Below are 20,940 nucleotides of genomic sequence, written 5' to 3' on the forward strand. Positions count from 1 at the left end.
GTGAGGCTGCATTTTGTACTTGGCTCTTTCACGGTGAGACTGCAGACCAGACCTTGCATCTGTGTATAAAGGGCCATGCTGACACATCTCCAGAAGCACACCAAAAGGGCCTGCGGGTCCCAAAGGAAGCAGCATAGTCCCATTATGAAGGAAGAAACCAGATTCTTTTTACATAGGCCCTTGTAATTCCTTTTTGTTTACCCACAGGCGTTCCCTTCATTCTTGTTCCTGATGAAAGACAAGTGAGATGATGTTTCCGTGTGAGGGGAGGTGAACCAGGAGGTGCCTGGTCCTTGTTCAGGAATGCAGCCAGGAGCATTTCTTCTTGCTGGTGTTTTTGCTTGTGGGCACCAAGGAAGGAATGTTTCCTCTTTGCTTGCTGTCTGAGGAAGTACTGCTCCAGGTGATCATTGCTCATTGCAGCAAATTTATGGTTTGAGAGAGGTCTTTTGAGTGCTGTCAGGTGAGAGGATGGCTACCTCATCTCCTGTTTATTATATGCATTCAGTCTTCAGAGATAATATTGTTGCAGAAGCTTTTGAATGGTTTTTAACTTTTGTGTTTTTGCTTTCTTGACAGAATTTTCCAGGCTAATTTCTTTTAAGGAAAAATTTCTACCAACTTTAATACCTAGCTTCAAATGTCAGATCACTAAAAGAGAAAGTTTGTTGCGCCTGAAATTAAAATAGAAACTTCCAAATGCATTGCTTAATTGCAGTAGAAATCACAGGCCCACAAAGTCCAGGGCAAAATGGCCATTGGCAGACATGCAGGGCAGAAACTGGTCCCGGATTTCCATTCTGACTGGTGGGTCTTGTGACGCTGGTGGTGTTTACTGGACCAACAAAAAGCAGAAGTCAATATGGCAGACAAGTCACTCTCTTCCCTGATGAATATTATGCTGATCCCAGGCGTAGAGCACTGGCTTGCCTTCACTTTTGCAGAGGTGTCCCGTTCGTTGTGTGATGAGTCATTCATCAGCCCGGTGCATCATCATCAGGGTTCTGCTTGCTGTTTCTCCATTTCCTTTTTTATTGAATGACACATCTTACCTGCTTCATGTGTTTGTCTCTTACATTGTGGAGCTGGAGCTTCAGATATGGAATTGATGATAATGCTTCTTTATTTAATTTTTAGGTGGATTCTTTTATGATCTTCCCCTATGAGGTTTTGTTTATTCAAAGGACTCTTTGGAAACCCAGTCACGTTCTCTCCTTTTTTTATCCTTTATATTCCACACTTCAAAGCCGTTACCAAGCTTTTTGACTTCCTGCCCTCGAATAAGTGCTATTACCTGAACTTTATTATTTTATTATAAATTGGAAGAATATTTCTTAAACACTTTTTCCTCTGTCAGGAACATAATAGTTTGGCAAGTGTTTTCCCGCTTTGAAATCTAAATTAATAATCAGTATGGGTGTTTATGTCCTCCTTCCTTGGCCCCCAGCCCACTGAGATGACCTTAATTACAAAGCCTGCACCCAGTCTTTAGTGGATATGTCAGGGGGAGGTTATTAAACAAATCCTGGGAGGTGGGTTGCTCTGCTCTCAGGGCCTCCTGCCCCAGCTTCTGTTTTTGAGGCTCTGCAGGGATCTTCTGTTAATGTACCCTCATTTTGTTGATTGCTGAGATGTTCTGTGCAGAAAAGATGTTGTTGTGGCACACAGAGCAAAATCTTCCTGTAGGAGAGGGAAAGCTCTGCTCCAGACAAGGAACAGAACAAGTGGGCATGGGGCACAGTAAAGCCATCTTTTTCCAGTTGAAAAATACAGGTGTCTGGACAGAGAGCAACCTTAATCATTCACCATGAGTGGCCCTATCAGGGGAACGTGCCATGCTGCTGTCATAGCCCTCTCATCTGCTCCTTTCGCAGGCTCAGTGGTGGCCAAGCTGGTACAGTCTAAGCTTAGCAGGACGCTGCTTTTGTTTCTCCCCTCTGGGCTGAGGCAAGGGAAGCAGGACCTGCTGGCAGGAGTGGAGGGTCACAGGGGTGAGCTATAGCCAACCAGAGAAGGGTTTTTGTTGTCTCTTAGTTTGCTGCACTTTATCTCCATGCCTGCGTGGGGCACATAACATTTCAATATGTGTGAGCACAGAATGTGACTCAGCGTGACTAAGGTCAGCAAGCTCTCGCTTAGTGTTGTTACTCGGAAATCACCATGCACTCCAGCTAGCTGGGAGCCACTCTTCAGCAGAGCACCAGGATTTGTGTGCTGCAGAACTGAGTGCCTCTAATTGCACAGCAGCCCCAGGCTCAGCCTGCCTGAAATCCTTTTTGTACAGTGTAATTTACATTAGCCACCATTGTTCATGTCCACATCAGGCACCATTGTTCGCATCCATATTAGGCTCCTGGCTTTCAAGGCCAGCAGAAACCATTAAGTTACCCAGACAGTCTCTCAAGTGCTTCTGCAGAATTTCTTCCAGACTCATTCAGGCCTTTCTTTTCATTTCCCAGAAAAATCGCTATGAGATTTACGTGGGCCTCCTGAAAGAAGGGGTGAAGGAGCTGCTGAGTGGAGGAGAAAACGATGCGCCAGGACTGAAGAAATCCCACTCGAGTCCCTCGTTGAATCAGGAGTCTCCAGTTAGTGCCAAGGTGAAACGCAATGTCTCGGAGAGGAAGGACTACAGGCCAGAAACACCCAGCATTAAGCAGAAGGTCACTTAGGGTGGAAATGACAACTAGGGGAACAGCCATGCAGCAAAGTACCGGTGGTCAAAATTTTTTCATTTAATAACCTGTCATTCACAAAAAATAAGTGCATCTGCCTGAATGGGGTGTTAGTGACATTTTCTATTGTATATTTTGCTGTTTCTGTGCAGATTGTGGGAGATGTCTTTGCTCCTGCTTTGCTTTGCTTTGTTAATTTATCATTTAGCAATTGAAGCATCGGGACTTTTTTGTGTTGTTCTGTTTCTAAAGGAGCTGGGGGAGGGGTAGAGCGCTGTGACGTATATTCTGTCTCTTCCCCATTTATCTCCTCCCATCGGCACGTGGCTTTCATCTCTCAAGTCACTTGTCACTTTATTTACGTGGTGGGTGGGAAAGTAACTGGACAAATGCTGCAGTGCTGTGAATGTGAGCTGTAGCTGTGAGAAGAGCTGTGCAAATGGGCAGCTGCAGAAGGTTGGCTAGAGCCTAGGGTGCTGGGAACACTGGTTTCCTCACAATGCAGAGCATGTGGGTACTGGTACTTAGCAGCAGGTGCTACAGCGAATAGTCACTGCTGCTTATTGTTATTTTGTGGACCCATGAGTGCGAAGGAGTGAAACCTGGAAACCTCTGGCAATGCTGGGATGACAGCATTGGAATAATTTGTTTGCTTCTTTCCAAGCATAGAGTCTTCTGAGTTAGCAGGCTGGGGGGTATCCAAACCTGTGCTGTCTCTGTGGTCAGGGAGATTAGGGATTACCCAGTCAGAATGAACCTGGGCTTTAAATTTATTTGCAGAGGAGGCTGCTGTAGATGTCAGCCATTAGCATTGTATTTTAAAGACAAAGGGCCTCTGTGTAGTTTTTAACTATACGCTCTCACTTAGCTGCTATATAAAGCCTTATGATATATTGTGCCCCGATGCTCCCCCTTTCAGGAGTTCCCTTGTTGGTGTGCACAGATAGGTGTTTGCAATTTCTCTGCTAGTGACAAAGCACTTTGCCTTTTCTCTTCAGGAAGGGATTCTCCACAGCTCTCTGTTTTCCTGCTTTAGCTCCCATATAGGTGGAAGAGGCTGATGCAGACTGGAGAAAGGGACAGACCTGTCCCCACTGCAGGCCAGGGTTTGATGCCGTCCTGGCTCCTCTGTGCCTGGAGGCCAGCACAAGGCAGCTCCAGGTTTGGCAGATCCTACCCTCTACCCTCAGGGAACCAGCCCACCTTGCAGCTCCTGCGTACCCTGCACCAGGCTTTCAGAGGGTAGTGCAGGACAGGGAGAGACCACCGTAGGTAGAGCTTTCCGTACCTGAAAGCCCCTGTTTGTGCCACAGGTCCCTGGGGTGGCCAGCAGTTTTTAGGCACAGGGAGTTGAAAGGTGGTATAGAAATCATTTTCCTGCTTCCCAGGTCCTGTCACCTGGGTGGCATCATGGCTCTGCAGATAGTTCTGGCTCACCTGTTACTTAACACCCTGGGTTTTAACCTCGAGGTTAATACTGGCCCACTGGCCAGGTGTCTCAGACAGGCGTCTCCCATTTTGCCTTGCCGTTCCCCTATGCGGAGTACTACAACCAAACTGGCTTTTCCCGCAGAGCACCTTGGGAGGTAATGTTGAGGGCCAGTTGAAATTTGTTTGTTGCTGTTATTTTTGTTGTGCCTAGCACAGGGCAGCCTTCCTGACGGATATAATTCTTAATTCATAAAGAAATGTCAAGATCAATGCAAGGACTGTTTAGAAGTGAGCTGGTGTTTCTAGCCTAAGTAGTCGAAGGGCCACACATCAAAAAAATTACCACCTGAGTGGATTTGTGCTCTGGCAGACTTCATGAAGGGTCCAAGTCAGTTAATACAGCTTGTTGAACTGTCAGTTCAGTGGGCAGGACAGGGAGTGATCAAAGAGAGAAGGGCCTTAATAGGCACCTCATGGCTTACCTCCACTACTGAGGACCACCATGCAACAGCTTTCCCAGTGTTGTGCTTGCTGTTGGCTGTAACATAGATGTTGCACTCTCCGATTCTGGGAAGTGTTGGAGCAAATCGATCCTTGCAGCTGCAGCCTGGCAGCAAAACCAGATGGGACTGTTTCCACATGTGATGTTGGGATGCACACACGTCTGGCATCTGCCACCGAGAGTGGCCGTCCCATGCTAGAAGTAAGGCGGACAGCCCCTAACCCTGGCAACATTGCTAAAAACTGCAATGCAGAGTCCTGAACAGAAACGATCAGCACTTCCCAAGTGCTGGGCCTTTAGGAGTTGTGCATGCTTAGAGTGGAGCAAATGTTCAGTCCTCTTCCTGAAGAAGGGAGATGCCTTTTGCTGCTGGAGTCAAAATGATGTGGTGCAGGATGCTGTATCGGGACACTCGGTGTAGGCAGGTGCATGGTAGTGCTCATTGGGAGGGATTGTTTGAATTGATCAAGTGTCATAGATCAACAGCTCGTGGAGGGGAAACAAAACCAGGAGATCCCTGCAGCTGTTGATCATGCTCTGGTGGTTTAAAACAAACAAGCAGAAGAGATAGAAGAATAAATTCATTTGGGTAATGCCGAATGCACATTTGAGAAGAAAACTTGTACTGTCTGAGATAGTGTTAGGAAGCATGCAGCAGAAACAACTAAAATGTACAGATTTGTAAATGGGCCTTGCTTGGCTGTCAGGGTGGGGTTGTGTAGATGCGTTTTTTGAAGGCAGGCTCTGGAACATGCCCAGCAAACAAACCCAACATGCCCATAATCTTGTGATTATGGAGTTCAGTGCTTTAAAAGGCAAAGAGGTGACATTTAACTTTTTTTTTTCCCCTGGCTTTTAAAATATTCTGGTTGCTGTAGACTGCAGTTAAATTGCTAAGCTCAAAAAGAAATCATTCCTGTAAAATGCATTTCCCAGCTTTGATACAGAAACTGGATAATTCCTCTCCAAAGTCATCGCAGGAGATGATTTGAAGCAATAGGAAAGTCAAAAAGTGAACTGCAAAAATTTTTTTTTTCCATTTTTCATTATTTATTCTCTATTTCCATGTATACTTGTAAACGGATTAGGGTATATATTTGAAGTATCATCTGGGCTTAGCAAATGCAGTTTTTAACTGCATTTTTTACCCATTAAACATTTGTTGAGCTTGCTGCACTCTTGGTAAGACTGCTGAGGTGTGCACATTAGTTTACTGAGACTTTGTTAGGTTCTGCTCAAGTTTTAATTAACACCATTTTGCTCTGTTGCTTTACAAATTCTAGGTATCCCAGACACCCATGTGAAAATGCACATTTCGGAGGCCAAGAAAAAAGGTGATCCTGTTGTGAATGCTTAAAGCTCCTGGACTCCCTTGGGAATAGGATCATCTACTAAGCAGTACTGTAATTTGCTTTTCTTCCCCCTGATGCTATTGTAAAGGGTGAGGGCAGGTTCTGATGCTGTCTCAGCAGTGCATCCAGCCCTCCTCTGGGACCCACTCTGCTCCTGACCTTGGTATCAGTGGAGCAGCCTGCAGCTTTCTGGGGGTGCTCAGTGCAAGCAGGAGTTGCGGGCAGACCACCACAAGCCCATGTGCGTGCAAGCCAGCCTTTGCATTGGTGCTGCAGGGAGGTGTCATCCTTCCTTGTTATCCTCCCTGCTGCAGCGTGCAACCGTCGCTCACCAAAGCCTCTGCCTGTGTGTTGAGAGGGGAGATAAAAGGCGGGAAGTAGGATGGGGGCAATGGGTCCTTGCATCCCCCCCTCTCAAGATGCAGACAGAGGTCCTGGAGAGACCCATCCTGCTCTGAAGCATTGCTGGTTGCTCCCCCTCCATGGGCTGGACTATCTCCTCCCCCCAACTTGGGGAGAAGGAGCAGGAGAGGACCTCACTGCATCTGCACCTGACAGCAGAGAGGCAAGAGAGGACAAAATTGCCTTCCCCTCTTCTCCCTCAGCAACCATAGCAGGTGAGATACTTTCCCAAAGCCAAAACCATACTCTCCTCTGTAAGCCAGCAGGATGGAGAGGTCTGGTTGAGATGGTTTTCATTCAGCAGCAGCTGCGAAAGAGACTCTCTGGGCAGGCTGTGTGTTTATGTGCGTCTTGCACATAAATCACGCATGGACCAGTGAACATCACTGCAGCTTTTTAATCCAGTATTTATGTTGTGTCTTTAATTGATGTAGAGAGATAAGTCAGCCAGCAGAGTGATTAATGCAGTGTTGCTGGGGGGGAACGCTGTTCAGCTGCAACGCTGACTCAAGACAGTTTTTCGTCTATAGCCAGCCACTTGTAAATGGTTACCAGAAGCTTTCTAAGGGCTTTTAACAGCTCATCCCTTAAGTGCTTTCCCTCTGATCCCACCTGCTCCCAGGGTTCAATCTGTCCATGTTTGGGGGCTCTCCTGGAGAGCGGTGCTCAGAGCAGCCCTGCTTTGAGCAGGAGCTTGGACTAGCAGACCTCCAGAGACCAGAATTGTTTGGTGACTTTTCACAGTTCTAGTGCCTTCTGGTAACAAGGCCGTTCCTCTGGCTTGAAACGGTCAGTAATTTTGCCCTTCTCCAGTTGGGGCATGAGGTTCTCGCTTGAGCAGCCCCTTCAGTGAGGAGGTCATTGTGGCAATGAAGAAAGTCGAAGGTGGCAGGGTTATCACTGGGCTTCTGGAGGTATTGCATGGCAATGTCGTTCTTGAAAGCGGGCAAGGCTTTTCTCTGCAGAAGACATACCACTTACCGTGTCTGCATTCTCCATCCCTAAATCAATTTTGGCCTTATCGCAGTTAGTCTGACAGCTCCTCCTCCTTTTCTGTCAAGCTGCTCCTGTCTGTCATCTTAGCACCTCAGCTGCTTCTGTATAACAGGTCTCCTTCCTTCCATGCTTGCAGAAATCCGGAAAATTTGACTGTCCCATCTTGCCTTGAGAAAACCTGCTCTGAAGCAGCGCTGTGTTGAATGGATAACCCTGTGAACAGCTTTTTCATTCTGCTTGTTGGTAGCCTATGTTTCCAGCCACAGTTATAGCTGGGAGGTGCGAGACAGAGTTTCAGACTGCCATGATCCTCTACTGTTATGCTGCAGGGACGCAAGGTCCCCCCTCCCACGCTCAGACCAGACACTTGTGACATTCCTAGTCTCCTTTCCAAAAGTCTTGGAGGCAGAGGCAACCCATGCTGTGGGGAAACTTTGAAATGCTGTTTTGCAAGGAGTTGGGTACTTTCCAAATCAGGCCATACATTTTGCAGCTTTTTGGGGAGCTGTATTTAAAAAAAAAAAAAAAAAAGCCATTTTCAACCAGTGCCCCGCCAAGCACAGAGAGATGGTATCCAGGTTGTCGGAAACACCAGCTGCTTTTTTAGAGGCAAAGGCAGTATATGCATCTTATCTCAAGCAATCTTCCAGCTTGCTACTTGTTTAAACTTTCCCCAGTATTGCTCTTCCCAGGCTCTGGGACATCATGTCTGGTCTGAGAGGGCAGTTACGAAGTCCACATTTCTCCCCAGAGCTCCCCAGTGTGTCTTCCCAGCATCCAATATCTGGGTTGCCTAGAGGGGCAAGCCAAAGAAGCTGTCTCAGAAATTTCTTTGAAAGAGCTGGACTCCAGCTTGTGCTTTTTAAAGGATATTTTTAGTGCATATAGAAGCAGTATGTCTGGCCCCTTCCCTCCTCTCTCCTAGAGCTCTCCCAGCAGCATAGGTGTAGTACAGTGAGCTGCTACACCATGTGGGGCCTGAAGACTTGCTCCAGCAAGAAGAGGCTCTGTCAGCCTCCAGAGAAATGATATCACCTAAGCCGAGTACCAGTGTACAGGACAACAATACTGTAAGAAGACAGTCAGAAAGCCAGTGCCATCCTCCATGGTTGGTCACCTGCTGGGGACTGTGTGCTCAAGTGTTACCCTCAGAGCTGGGGCTAATGAGGAAATGCTGGCTTCCTTTTCCACCTACACTGTGCTGCTTGATGAACTGTCCCTACCACCTGCTGCTTTCCTCCCTTGTGACAGCAGCATCCTCATCCAGGGGTGCCACAGTCCTGTTGTTAGGAGGCTGGTTTAAACAAGAGCAAAGAGGACAGGTCCCAGGGAAATGTGTCTGGTATGCCCTCTGGGAGCGTCTGCCCTCCTGTTGGCAACATCCTGTTGAACAGTGAAAGGAGGCAGGCTCAGCCCTGCCTGAGAGAAGGTGCCTTGCTTGCCTGTATTGTTAGCTGCAGAGGCTGTATTTTAATTATTTATTAGAGCACTTCCCTTAGCAAGCAACAGCTTTCCCAAAAGCCACACCATTCACCTAACTTTGCTCCTGTGGTAAGAAGGAGCAAATTTAGGCCAGCCCAAAGTGTCCTCTGCCCTCCCCTTTGAACAATGAACTACTCTATAAAATTATAAATGTTTAAACAATGAAGGACCTCCCATGGCATCTGCTGTTAAATCTTTGCCAAGAGTCAGCTTGGGTACAGGCCAGAGGTTTATTTGGACTGAGAAGTAGTACATCACATAGCAATGCAAGGTTTGAAAGTGATACAAAGTATAAGGGCAGGATTTTTCTCTGACATAAACCATTATAATTAGTAGCCACTCTCTAGCAGTGGTCCTGTATGTAACTCACCTAAATGAGACCAGCACAGCAAGATACTTTCTGTCTAAGCAGGCAAGGTTTCAGCTTTGCCTTGGGCCAAGTGAATATCCTGGTGTAATGACAAAGCAGCTAGCCAAGCTGCCGTGGAGACTTGTTTGATGCAAAATCCTCTGACTCCCCTGCGCCTCTTGACAGAAGAAGGGATATTGATGATATCCAGTCTGTGTCACTGCACAGGGCAAACTCGATCAGTGATATAAGTCTTAAATCACTTACACGCTTATGAAAACCTCATGCTCAGTGCTGTCAAATTCTGAAAGACTGTAGGATGAGAACAGGGGTGGGTTGTGTGGGTTTTTTTTAATTTGTACATATTCATGACAACTATGTCCTCTTACTTGAGGCTGGGATTATAACTTGACTAAGAAAACAGAGTTTTTTGGCAGTTTGAAAACTTCAAAATCACTACTCTTTGCCTGAGGTACAATCTGAGGCTTACATTACTTGGTGAACGTGTTTAAGTGATGCCTTTAGATGTGTGTATGTATTTCATAGGTATAGTATGGCTTCTGTGGCTCAGCACTCCAAAGCCTGCTGTTCTTTTCTGAGGCTTATTTTGGTCAAAGCACTTAAGCAGCTGCAAACTTTGTTAGGATGCTTGTTGTTCTAGTTGTTCTCAAATTAGATTAAACAGTCATCAGGGCTTTCGCAGATTTAGGGTATCCCTTGAGCTGCCTTGATCTCCATGTGTTTGTCCACCAGTGGCTGTCTGTTGTTCTGCATGTTGAAAGCAAAGGCATACATATTTGAGAGTCTAAGCAAGGATTACTGAGTGGGATTTTCTGCTAGCTCAACAGTGGGCTAAGTCTCTGTTGATGTCAGTCGATGCCTGAACTGGGAGCATCCATGCTGACTTCTGAAAATCACACTCTGGGGATCTAATACACAGCTTTACTTCTGAAAATGTTGACCTCGCTCTGTGAAAATTCAGCAAGGGGACATCATGTCCAAAAGTGTCCAAGCAGGACAGGTGCCTGTGATGTCTTCTGTAGATACAGCCGTACAGCAGTAGTGAGGGTTTCATTCTGCAACTGTACAGATTTCCAGAAGAATGTCTGGCTCATCAGCAGGGAAAAGAAAAGCAGCAGGGCTGAAATCTCTCTCTCGGGCGTCTCATATGCCTCCCAGAGGTTTTCCTTGGGAGGTTTAAACAAACTTTTAACAAGTTGCTGGTCTAAGTAAAAAAGACATATGGAAACCCCGTGGGTTTTCCTATTGCACTCTAGTCAGGGCAACACTAGCATTATCTGCATTATCCCTGGAAAGGGGGAGCAAAGCCTGAGGGTGGGATTCTTACCTGGAGTCATAAAACTCTTATCATGCAGTTACCTGGAAGCACTTGAGCAACCTCAGTGAAGCCATGCCTTTGTGCTTCACTGGACCATGGCCAGAGTTTATCATGTCTTGCAGGACTGAGATGAGAGTAGACTGTAGATCAGGATGAAATGAAGAGGGACATCCCCATCACCTTGCTTTGGGTGAGCTGTAATCCTTTTCCAGGCGCTAAACTTCTCTGCTGGGTTACCTGCCTCCCATGGTGATGTAGTGGGAAGATGAGGGTAAGCACTGTTGCACTGAGAGTCACAGTTAGGAAGCGTCATTTGCCCTCCACCTGAGCTGTTGAGGAGTTTTCCCTTAGGCTGAGAAAGGGGTCTGAATTTTCAGTTATCGTTGTGTGGTACCTATATGGGAAGAGTAACTCTTAGTAGTGGCAGTGCAGAAAAACATTTTGCACATGTATGTATGCACGCCCTGTGCATCTCTTGTGTGCAGACTTAATCTTACAGAGCGTGACAGCAGTCCTTGCAAGACCTTTCCTCTGGGTGGCCTCCTATCCATTTTGCCAAGTGTACGAACCTTCTTTCTGATAACTTTGAGCTCAGTTTCTTCTCATCACCGAATCGTTGAAGTGTTTTTCATGCAACACACTAGAGACACAGTCCTGGTCTCACTGCTTTGTGGTAACTTCCTAGTCTGCTGCGAAGCAGCATTGAGGTAATCACTAAATCTTTTCCAGCAGCGTGAAATTTGCTGCTCTGACTCTTGGGGCGGTCATTGTCTCAGGTTTGAGGCTGTCCTACCACTAGGGCACCCTGTTTTGTCCCTGGGAGCATGCATGGCCAGAACAGCATACCCCTCAGAGGTCAGAGTCAGAACTGTGCAGGCTTAAGTCAAGTCCTGGACCATGGGAGGTGTTTCCATGTGCTGCTGATGTCCATATGGACTCAAACATATACTTGCTTACATAGAGATGCTTTCCTGAAGCAGATTTGTCACTCTTTTCTACAGGTACCACAGGATGCCCTCCCTTATTCTGCTTCATGTAACTGGTACTAGAATGATCATTTCCTGATAAATGAAGGCACTTAATCAGTCCTCTTCCCCTTGGAAGAAGGACTTTTGGGGATATTGTTATATCATTTAAAATAATATTTTGGAATTTAAGTTTACATTGCTTTATTTTTCACTTGAGGTGACTGTATATAAATATTTTCCTCTATTTTATCATTGCTGATAAAGTAAGCCTACGGTATACAGACAAATAATTTGCCTTTGATGTATTGAAACTGTGAGATATAAAGTAGACTCCTCTCTTGTGTCCATGTTCCTGACTATAACTCTGTTCCTCTGTGTTTTTATAAGTTGGACTACATGTTGCTTACGGGCAACAGAGAGCCTGCAAGCTTCCCAATAATTTTTATGTTATTGAAATCGAGCAACCCTAGTGAAGGATCTCACATATGTATAATGATATATGTATATGTACAAACTTTAGAAAGAAATAAACCAAATGTATTTCATCTTCTGCAGTTGAATGTTTTTTATTTGAGACCTTACCATTGCTTCCTATGAGTGAGAACATGCAGGTGGCTTTACCAGCTCATACAGCAGCATCTGGCTGTCCTGCTCAGGGAAGATACAGATTAGCTGGTGCAGCCCTTTCCCCAGTGAACCCAGCCCTTCTGACTTCTGGCAGTCTGCAGTTTCAAGGTTTCCTGAGCTGGAGGGTGCATGTACCGTCTGCCTTACAGAAACACAGTCTGGACCTGAATACCTCTGCCAGGGCACAGGTCAGTGCAGTCCCACACAAATATATAGCAAAAGCTCCTTACTGAAGGAAGCAGGAGGAGCCGTGTGATTGGGGTGACCAATGGAGCCAGTGGTACTGCATGCACACTAGTCCTGTGTGAGGGCAGCTGGAGCATGTCTGTCTTCCTTTTGCACATCTGCAAGAGGTGGCTTCTCCTCTGGCTGAGACAGGGTGCGTAGCCTGCAGAGTTACCACCACTTAGCTGTGAAGAGATGCCAAGAAGAGAATTAACTGATTAAAAATGTGTTTGCCAGCACATGGGTTGGAAGAGGGAAGCTACAGCAAACAGCTGTTCAGAAAAGATTGGGAGTTGACCTCAAATTTGTATGAGGTATTTTGTTTGAGGGCACTGTCAAGGTTGGGAATTGCTGTTGGCCTGGTGGATGGGAAGCAAGGACCCATGAGAGGCAGAAAAGTTGGACATTAAAAAAAGGGGAGTGCAGAAAGACAGGGGTGGGAGTGGGCTATCCAGAATGAGAGGAAACAAGCTATACAACACACAGAAAGCAAACAGCCTTGTGCTTGCAGTTCTTGGGTTGGACATGGCTTGATGTGGGAAGATAGGACACTGTGGAGAGTGAGTAACAGGGCAAATGAGGACATGTCCAATACGTGGTGGGGCAGGGAGAAGCTTTACAACAGAGATGGGAGCTTGTATTTGGAGATGTGTTTTTTCATATCAAGATATCTGTGAATGTTTGACCATATTGAGATGATTGTTTCTTTGTATTTTTTTCCTCCTAGAGACTCTGCATGTTGCCTTTAGATGAATGGCAAGATTTCCAGCACTTGAGATAGTTATACACTTTTTTAATTTTCACACTGTGCCATGGGATGTCAGATTTTTCCATTGCTATTCCATCCTGGTTACTTCAAAGCACTCAGGGTTTTTTGTTCCAATGCATGGTCCTGGATTAGTATGTCTTTTATGAAAAGACTAAACAAAGTAGTGGTGAGGACCTGTGGGAGTATTTTAGAAAGATGTATTGAATGCCTCTAAGCCCAAATGAATGTTTTAACTGCGTCTGAATGTTCACATCAGTGCCACTCACCACATCTTTTCCTATTTTGTCTTCGTAGCTGACAAAGTCAATGCTGAGCATTTTCTGGTGATCCCTTTCTGCCTAAAATCATTAGTTGTGTCACGTTGCTCACAATGTATTAAACTAGAACAGAATGACAGAACAGGTGAAAAGTGAAAGACAGATGCATTTATATTCTCTTCATTGTCCATTTTCAGTTCAAGTTTCCAAGTACAGAATACAATTATCAAGGGAGCCTGAAAGGGCTAGCTTGTGTATGCAGGTGAAACCTCCTCAGTCACGGAAGCCACACATCTCTCTGGCTATTTATAAATAATGTAGCATGAGAGAGTGGCTTAGCCCAAAAGTAAAGCACAACTTGTTCTGAAATTGTCATGGGTATCTCTAGATTAGAAATGGAAAGAAAGTTCTTACCCAGCAGAGCACCAATGTACTACAGCGGCCTCTTAAACAGCAAGGAAAGGGCAAAAAATACCCAGTAGCTTTTAAGGTGGAGTTTGAAGGGGAATGATATAATGATGACCCAGGTTTTGTCTGTCATGCCATTGCATGTTCCAACTCTTTCCATGTTTGGTGCTAAACTGATGTTTTTCAGAAGAAACTATGCCAGCTGCTATACTAGCCATTTCTCCCAGAAAAAAGGGCCACCCTAGAGAACACAAACTACTACACCATGCCAGGTTTGCTGTCATGTTCATGTTCATTTTAGGACATCTCTTCTGGTTCCATTCCACAGCTAGTTTTTGGGTGGATCAGGTACACAGATAGTGTGGGTCTTTGTTTTTTCTGCTCTTGACAACAAGATGCAAAGACAAGGAGCTTAGCTGGGGAGAGGTGGAGGAATCAAGGCTAAGTAGACTGATTTGCCTCAGAGAGTGTGTAAGGTAATGTGTTGCTATTATGAACTGGACATTTGTGGGGAGGTTTTGGCCCCCTGTACCCAGGCAGGGTGTATCAGTAGTAGTGTATAAGGCTGAGATTGCCCCAGTAACAACTTTGGAAGCACCAGACTTTGGTACAGAGCTTGCTGAATTGGGCCAGGAAGGAAAAAGTAACAAGGGACATGTCTTAGGGAGGCACTTGGGCAGAGAAAGGGAGGTACAAGGGTAGCAAAAAGGTTGTTCCAGAAATAGAAACAACAATGAATACGGTAGAAAATCAGGTAAAGAACAGAGGATGGGGGAATATTCTGGAAGGAGGAGCGCAAGTGCTTACAGATGACAGTGATGCTCACTTGCAAACACGAGCTGGAGGGATTCCCTGTGGGGCTTTCTATCAGGTCTGTGTCTGCAAAACTCAGTGTAAGAGGGTGGGCTGCAGTGGGATAGGTTTCCACCCTGGTGGTAGGTCATGTAGGGAGGGAAAGGTGGTGGATTTGTAAGGGAATAGCAGATGTATATGATTCGTAAGATCCAAGAGTGTTAGATTAACAGCTTTATAACTGAGTGTTATAGGGTAGAAAATTGTATAATTACAGATTAGCACTAGTGGTTTGTTTGTTTGATAATCAGTATATTGATTACTTGATAGATTGACCAGTTTCTCAGTAACGTGTTGCTTAATCACCAAACACTGTAGTTTCCTAAATCAGTTACATCTTGTTTCATGAAATAACAGTTACATGGGGAGAAAGTCTCCAGGAGAGTTCCTACCTAGTCCTAACTTGCTTCAGCCATAAGTTTAATGACTTAGACAACTAGTCATTCCTATGTTTATAGGAATAATTGAAAATATTTGAATATGCAGGAGCGCTGCAACTGGCCACAAGCTAACAAGGATAAGTCTTAAGAATGCAAAAACAACAGTAGAAAGGACATATTAGGAAAGCAAGGTCTCTGAATTAAAATCTCAGGGTCAGACTTTTAAAGTGCACAAGCACTGTGTTTTCTCAAAGAAAAAATGCTACTTGTCTGCATATGTAAAAGCACTGGTGGGCCTTTATCTGTGCAGTCTTGAAATGCAGGTGAAATGTAGCATAGAGATGGCTAGAAGACTGCAGAAAGCAGAATATAGCACCAGGGACTGAAAACTGTGTGGTAAAGAAGATGTCAAGGAGGGTTTGCCCAACGGGACAGCAACCAGGAACTGTTGGAAAGCCGGAGCCGAGAAGAAAACTGAATGACACTGTAAAGCATGGGAGGCAATTGAAAAGTACACAGATTCAGCTATCACTTGGAAAAGGCAATCCATTAATAAGAAAGGAGCAGCTACCTGTGAAGTTTGCCTAATGCCTCCCTTTGTCCAAGTGCTCTTTTGATGAAAAGTTCTCATTACCCCATTGTTTGCAGAGGCACTTTGAACATTGTCAGGGCTGCCATGGGGTCAAGAGAGCGTGCTGTGTGTTGACCTTCAGGGAAAACTGCTCAGAGTTAGCCAAGAAAAATATTCCTTCCTGTGCTTTGTAGCTTGGAAGACAGCAGTATCCCTGTGCACTGTCTGCTGGATGGGCATTGGCTTTGCTGCAAAGGGCAGAACTCCCCCACCAAAACCAAGCTGAAGCCCATTTTCCCCTCACCAGTATATAGAGATTGTTCAAAATGTGTGGGTGGTTGTTTTCTTTCCCCCATTAAAACGTCTGTTCACAGAGAAATTGTCTTTCCGACCTGCCTCACATTTTGATGCTGAGCTCAGAAGTGCGCAGTAGAGATGCTCTGTCACATCTTTGTGAAGGTGAATATTTTTAGTCAGCTTGAGCAACCTTCTCCTCTCTGCCCAGGTCTCCACTGTGAAAAAGCACACTTTCTCTTTTCAGGGCAATTCCAGCCAGGACTTGTTAACCAAATGTGTGTCTCTACACGCTTGTCGTGGGTACAGTCTTCAGCACAGAAACACATCCTGTCATTTGAGAAGAAGTGGTTTTGATCAAGGTGATGACAGGGATGCTGCTATGAGGGTGGGTGTGGAGAATGCTCCTGTCAAGCCAGAAGTGCATGTGTGATACGTAGCTCTTGGTGCAGACTGCTTCCTTCCCCATCCCATCCCATCCCGGCCTGAACTGTGCTGGGCATCCCATAAGTACAAGTACTGAGACTGGGGTGGATGGAGCCAGGGCCATTACTGGCATAATTACCAGAGTAATAAAGACACCAATTACTATATGCTTGGCTTCTCCCAAACAGATGCTCACCATGGCAGGAACTTGCAGTGGGCTGTGCCTGAGGTGGGAATACTCTCCATGTCTGGGCTAAAACATCCTGCTGGGACAGTTTTGTGGGGGCCTTGCAGCCAGCCAATGATAGCAAGCATGGTATAAAACCCGAGTCCCTATTACCACAGCCATACCCACACTGCGTTTCTCAGGCAACTGCGGTGTGGGCGGCAGTTAGAGGTTGTAATTGTTTGGGGGGGGGGAGAGGCGGAAAAAGCCCATATACACACACACACACAAAAAAAAAAAAAAACCAAAAAAAAAGAAGTGCTCTTGCTGTTTAGCTGCAATTTCTGACTGCACTTTAGACAAATTATCAGAATTCGCATTCCTGTTGGCAGGGAGCCAGGCTCCCCGGCACGCTGATTAAACTGTGTGTGGGCAAAATGTAGGCAGATGATGGGGACCTGGTACATTGAAACCTTGGAGAGCTTTGTTTTCCTTTGCTTCTGCTTTTTTTTTTCTCTCCAAACTCCTTGCAGGCTAGTTCTCTTTTGGGGCCTGAACCTCCAACTTTGGGTGATGAGAAGAACTGTGAAGCCACAGAGATAGCTGCTCATGGTGCATAACCCCTAGCTGTTTGTTCACCTGCAGGTGAACAGGTAATCATCTGAGTCCAGTGGAGGTACTGGAGAGACCAAAAATGTTGTGCTACAGCAATATAAAGGGAATTTTTGCAGATGGATGGGAAAAGCTCTTCTGTGAAGGGCCCAGCCAGCCAGCAAGGCAAGTGCTCCTGGTCCAGCTTCAGCCTCCCTTGGGGCTCCATCTGGGGCAGCTCCTCTGAGGAGCATGGCTTTCCTTCAGTGAGCTACAGTGCCCTTCTCCAGTCTGGGGCACTGGGCTACCTCTGGCTGACACCACAGGCAGCACTGGAGCTGGAGAGTTTGAGACATTGGCTTTCTAGTCAACCTGCTGCTTAAATCTTGCAGCCGTAGCATTTCTACTGCCTTGTGTATGAAGACTGGGGACCATTGCATCATTCCCAGGATATGTGTCTGCCTGTCATGGTGGGCACCCTTGGTTTATACTGACTTGCTTGTTCGCTAACTTTTCATTTGGTCTCTCGTCATTTCTCTTAGGGCTTGTCAGCACACAGTCAGGAAGGTAAGATGAGTTGGCCAACCTTCAGAGCCACAGCATGCATTGGGTGGAGACACTTTTCAGGAACATAATAGCTGACCTCCAGTGTGACTCAATGTGACTTCCACATGGGAGCTAATGCCACCAAAAAGGCTTGACTGGACAGCTACACTTCAAGTGAGGAAACTCTGCTTTAAAATGGGTGAGCTGCACTGCCCTGAACACCTGTGTGGGCATCCCGATTCAGAGGAAGGTTGGCCTCCATGAAGCCTAGCTTCTGGAGCAAGGCAAGCTTAATCCCATTTTTAAATCTGAACATGCAAGCTGAATCCCTTTTTTAAATCCCACAGCAATTTGATTCACATCTTTAGCTAATTCCTCTTGAACTTTCTAAGAGATCTGGTACAAACAAGTCCCTAGAGGTATTTTGCAGCCCTCTGGGCTCTTGCTGTTCTTGTGATTCATCAGATATGTCTTGATGTTTAGCTCAGTGTGCAGTCTGACTGACAAGGCCTCCTTGCCAAACGTTAAGACCTGCAGAAGTCCTGCAGGGGCTCACATGTGCTGACCATGCAGTCTGGGGCTCAGCATCTCACGATTACAGGGAAGGGTCTGGTCCCCCATGTAAGAGCTACCTGGAGGCTGAGGTGCCGGCTCCAGCACACTCCCGCTGTGATCTGCCTCTGTGCCCAGGAGCCAGGGAGGTTTCACCCTCAGCTTCCACAGGAACAGACTAAGGCCAGAGCTATGTTTGTGCACACCAGTTCTGCCTATACTATTTAAACTGCAAACTCTCCAGGGCAGGGGCTTCGGCTGTGTACATTCAATAGTAATAAATATTAATCCTTATGATTTGCAAACTACTTGGCTTTCAGAGAATGGTATGGCTTTAATGCAAAACACAAAAAGCCTGGCACGGTGTTTTATGAGCCCTGGGGACAGTTTAACTTGTTTGAATTTGTACTTGGCTTTGAGTCACAGATGTGATCAATCAAAGGAGCAGTCTTTTCCATCTGACTCACCAAGGCTGATTCCTTGAACTTGAGGGGTTTAAATATCCACTTGATTCAAGCATTAAGGAGTTTGACCTGAAAATTCTAGATGCTGAAGGCATGGTGGAAGCAACTGACCCCAGCTCCGGCAAGGTCAAGGGAAGATCACTCAGGTGCTACAGGCAAAGGGTATCTACTGACTTTCATCAGCTAAGAATTGAGCACTGTGGGCCACAAACTGTAGATTCACTGGGGTGCCAAACTTAGAAAACTTCCCCTATAAATTTGCTCTGATCCATCTCTCATCTAAATGGCTTTAAATAAATGAAGAAAACGATATCCACCCCCAATGTAATGGGATTTTCACATTTGTCATTCCATTCCCAGGAACCCTGATTTTGCCAAAGGACATTAAAATGAAAAGGGAGAAAAAAGCCTATGCCCCTCCTTGTCCCTTCAGGCCCCTCCTGTTGAAGTACATTTTATATTCCACAATTCCTTAGCAGTCACGCCTTGAGGCCTGGTAAGTTTCTGTAGTCCTTGCACTGGTGAAATGCTACTACAGTTATTGCTGTTGCTCTTTTGGCTGTGACGGGTGTGAGAAAACACAATTTTTGGGCTGCTGGTATTACAGAACCACAGAATGGTAGGGGTTGCAAGGCACCTCTGGAGGTTCTCTCGTCCAACCCCCCTACTTGAGCAGGTACACCCACAGCAGGAGGCACGAGAGCACGTCCAGGCTCGTTTTGAATATTTCCAGAGAAGGAGACTCCACAACCTCTCTGGGCAGCCTGTTCCACTGCTCTGTCACCCTCACAATAGAAAAGTTTTCTCTCATATTGAGGTGGAACTTCCTGTGTTCCCATTTGTGCCCATTACCCCTTGGCCTGTCATTGGGCACTATAGCAAAGAGCCTAGTCCCATCATCCTGACACCCACCTGTTAGATTTTTATAGGTATTGATAAGATCCCCCCTCAGTCTTCTCTTCTCCAGGCTGAACAAACCCAGGCCTCTCAGCCTTTTTTCATAAGGCAGATGCTCCAGTCCCCTGATCATCTTGGTAGCTCTCCACTGGACTTGCTCAAGCAGTTCCACATCCTTCTTAAACTGGGGGACCCAAAACTGGACACAGAACTCCAAATGTGGTCTCACCAGGGCTGAGTAGAGGGGCAGGATAACCTCTCTTGATCTGCTGGCCACATTTCTTTTAATGCACCCCAGAATATTGTTGCCTTTCTTGGCCACAAGGGCACAGTGCTGGCTCAGGGTTAGCTTGCTGTCCACCAGCACTCCCAGGGCCTTCTCAGCAGAGCCACTTTCCAGCAGTTCAGCCCCCAACCTGTACTGGTGCCTGGGGTTGTTCCTCCCCAGGTGCAGGACCTTGCACTTGCTTTTGTTGAATTTCATCAGGTTCCCCTCAGCCCAGCTCTCCAGCCTGTCCACGTCTTCCTGAATGGCAGCACAGCCTTCTGGTGTATCAGCCACTCCCCCATTTTGTATCATCAGCAAACTTGCTGCTGAGGTTACACTCTGTCCCTTCACCCAGGTCATTGATGAATACGTTGAACAGGACTGGACCCAGCACAGACCCCTGGGGAGCACCGCTGGTGACAGGCCTCCAACCAGACTCCGTGCTGGTGATCACGACCCTCTGAGTTCTGTTGTTGAGCCAGTTCTCAATCCACCTCACTGTCCACTCATTTAACCTACACTTGCTAAGCTGGTCTATGGGGATGTTATGGGAGACAGTGTCGAACGCCTTACCGAAGTTGATGTAAACAACATCCACTGCTCTCCCTTCATCTACCCAGCCAGTCATACGATCATAGAAGGCAATCAGATTGGTCCAGCATGATTTCCCCTTGGTGAATCCATGTTGACTATTTCTTGTTACTTGTAGTATTGTCTCCCTTGGCTATCTGTGCCCCTCAGTGCTTTTATCATTGTGCTAACTGATCACATCATATTGCATCCTCTCCCCATCCTGTTGTCCTCTAGGTGGAAAATGAAGCACAAAAAGCCTAAGTAACTTGTGAGAAATTTGTGAGCAAATCTGGAAGGTGAATTCCCCTCTCCCAGAAAAGGCAGTTCATGCCACACTCCTTTTTTAGCTGCTTCAAGTACTTTGATAGCTTCATCTCCTTTATGAAGATTATCCCTTTTTGGTCTTATCCTTTATTCTTGCTCTCAGCTTGTTTAGTTCTAAGTTGCCATTAGAGAAAACTTTGCAACAGGCTGAATTTCTGCAATTATGACTAACACCTCTAGGATATGTGCTTCTCTCTTAGCTGGGTGCAGACGCCTGATTTCAGACCAAGCAGTAGAACTGGACAGAGGTATCT

General features: G+C 46.1%; 1 protein-coding gene across 3 annotated transcripts in view; it reads left to right on the forward strand.

Moving 5' to 3' along the window:
- Positions 1–12,041, forward strand: part of PSD3 (pleckstrin and Sec7 domain containing 3) — a 110,755-nt gene extending 98,714 nt beyond the window's left edge. For 2 of the 3 annotated variants that reach the window (XM_064439387.1, XM_064439389.1), the window contains one exon: positions 2,460–12,041. In XM_064439387.1, coding sequence (XP_064295457.1) covers positions 2,460–2,672 — 213 coding nt within the window. In that variant the 3' untranslated portion in view covers positions 2,673–12,041. The remainder of the gene's footprint in view (positions 1–2,459) is intronic. The other variant, XM_064439388.1, reaches the window with a different exon arrangement.
- The last annotated feature ends 8,899 nt before the right edge of the window (positions 12,042–20,940 follow it).

This window comes from Phalacrocorax carbo, chromosome Z (assembly GCF_963921805.1).
Source record: "Phalacrocorax carbo chromosome Z, bPhaCar2.1, whole genome shotgun sequence".
NCBI classification, from domain to species: domain Eukaryota; kingdom Metazoa; phylum Chordata; class Aves; order Suliformes; family Phalacrocoracidae; genus Phalacrocorax; species Phalacrocorax carbo.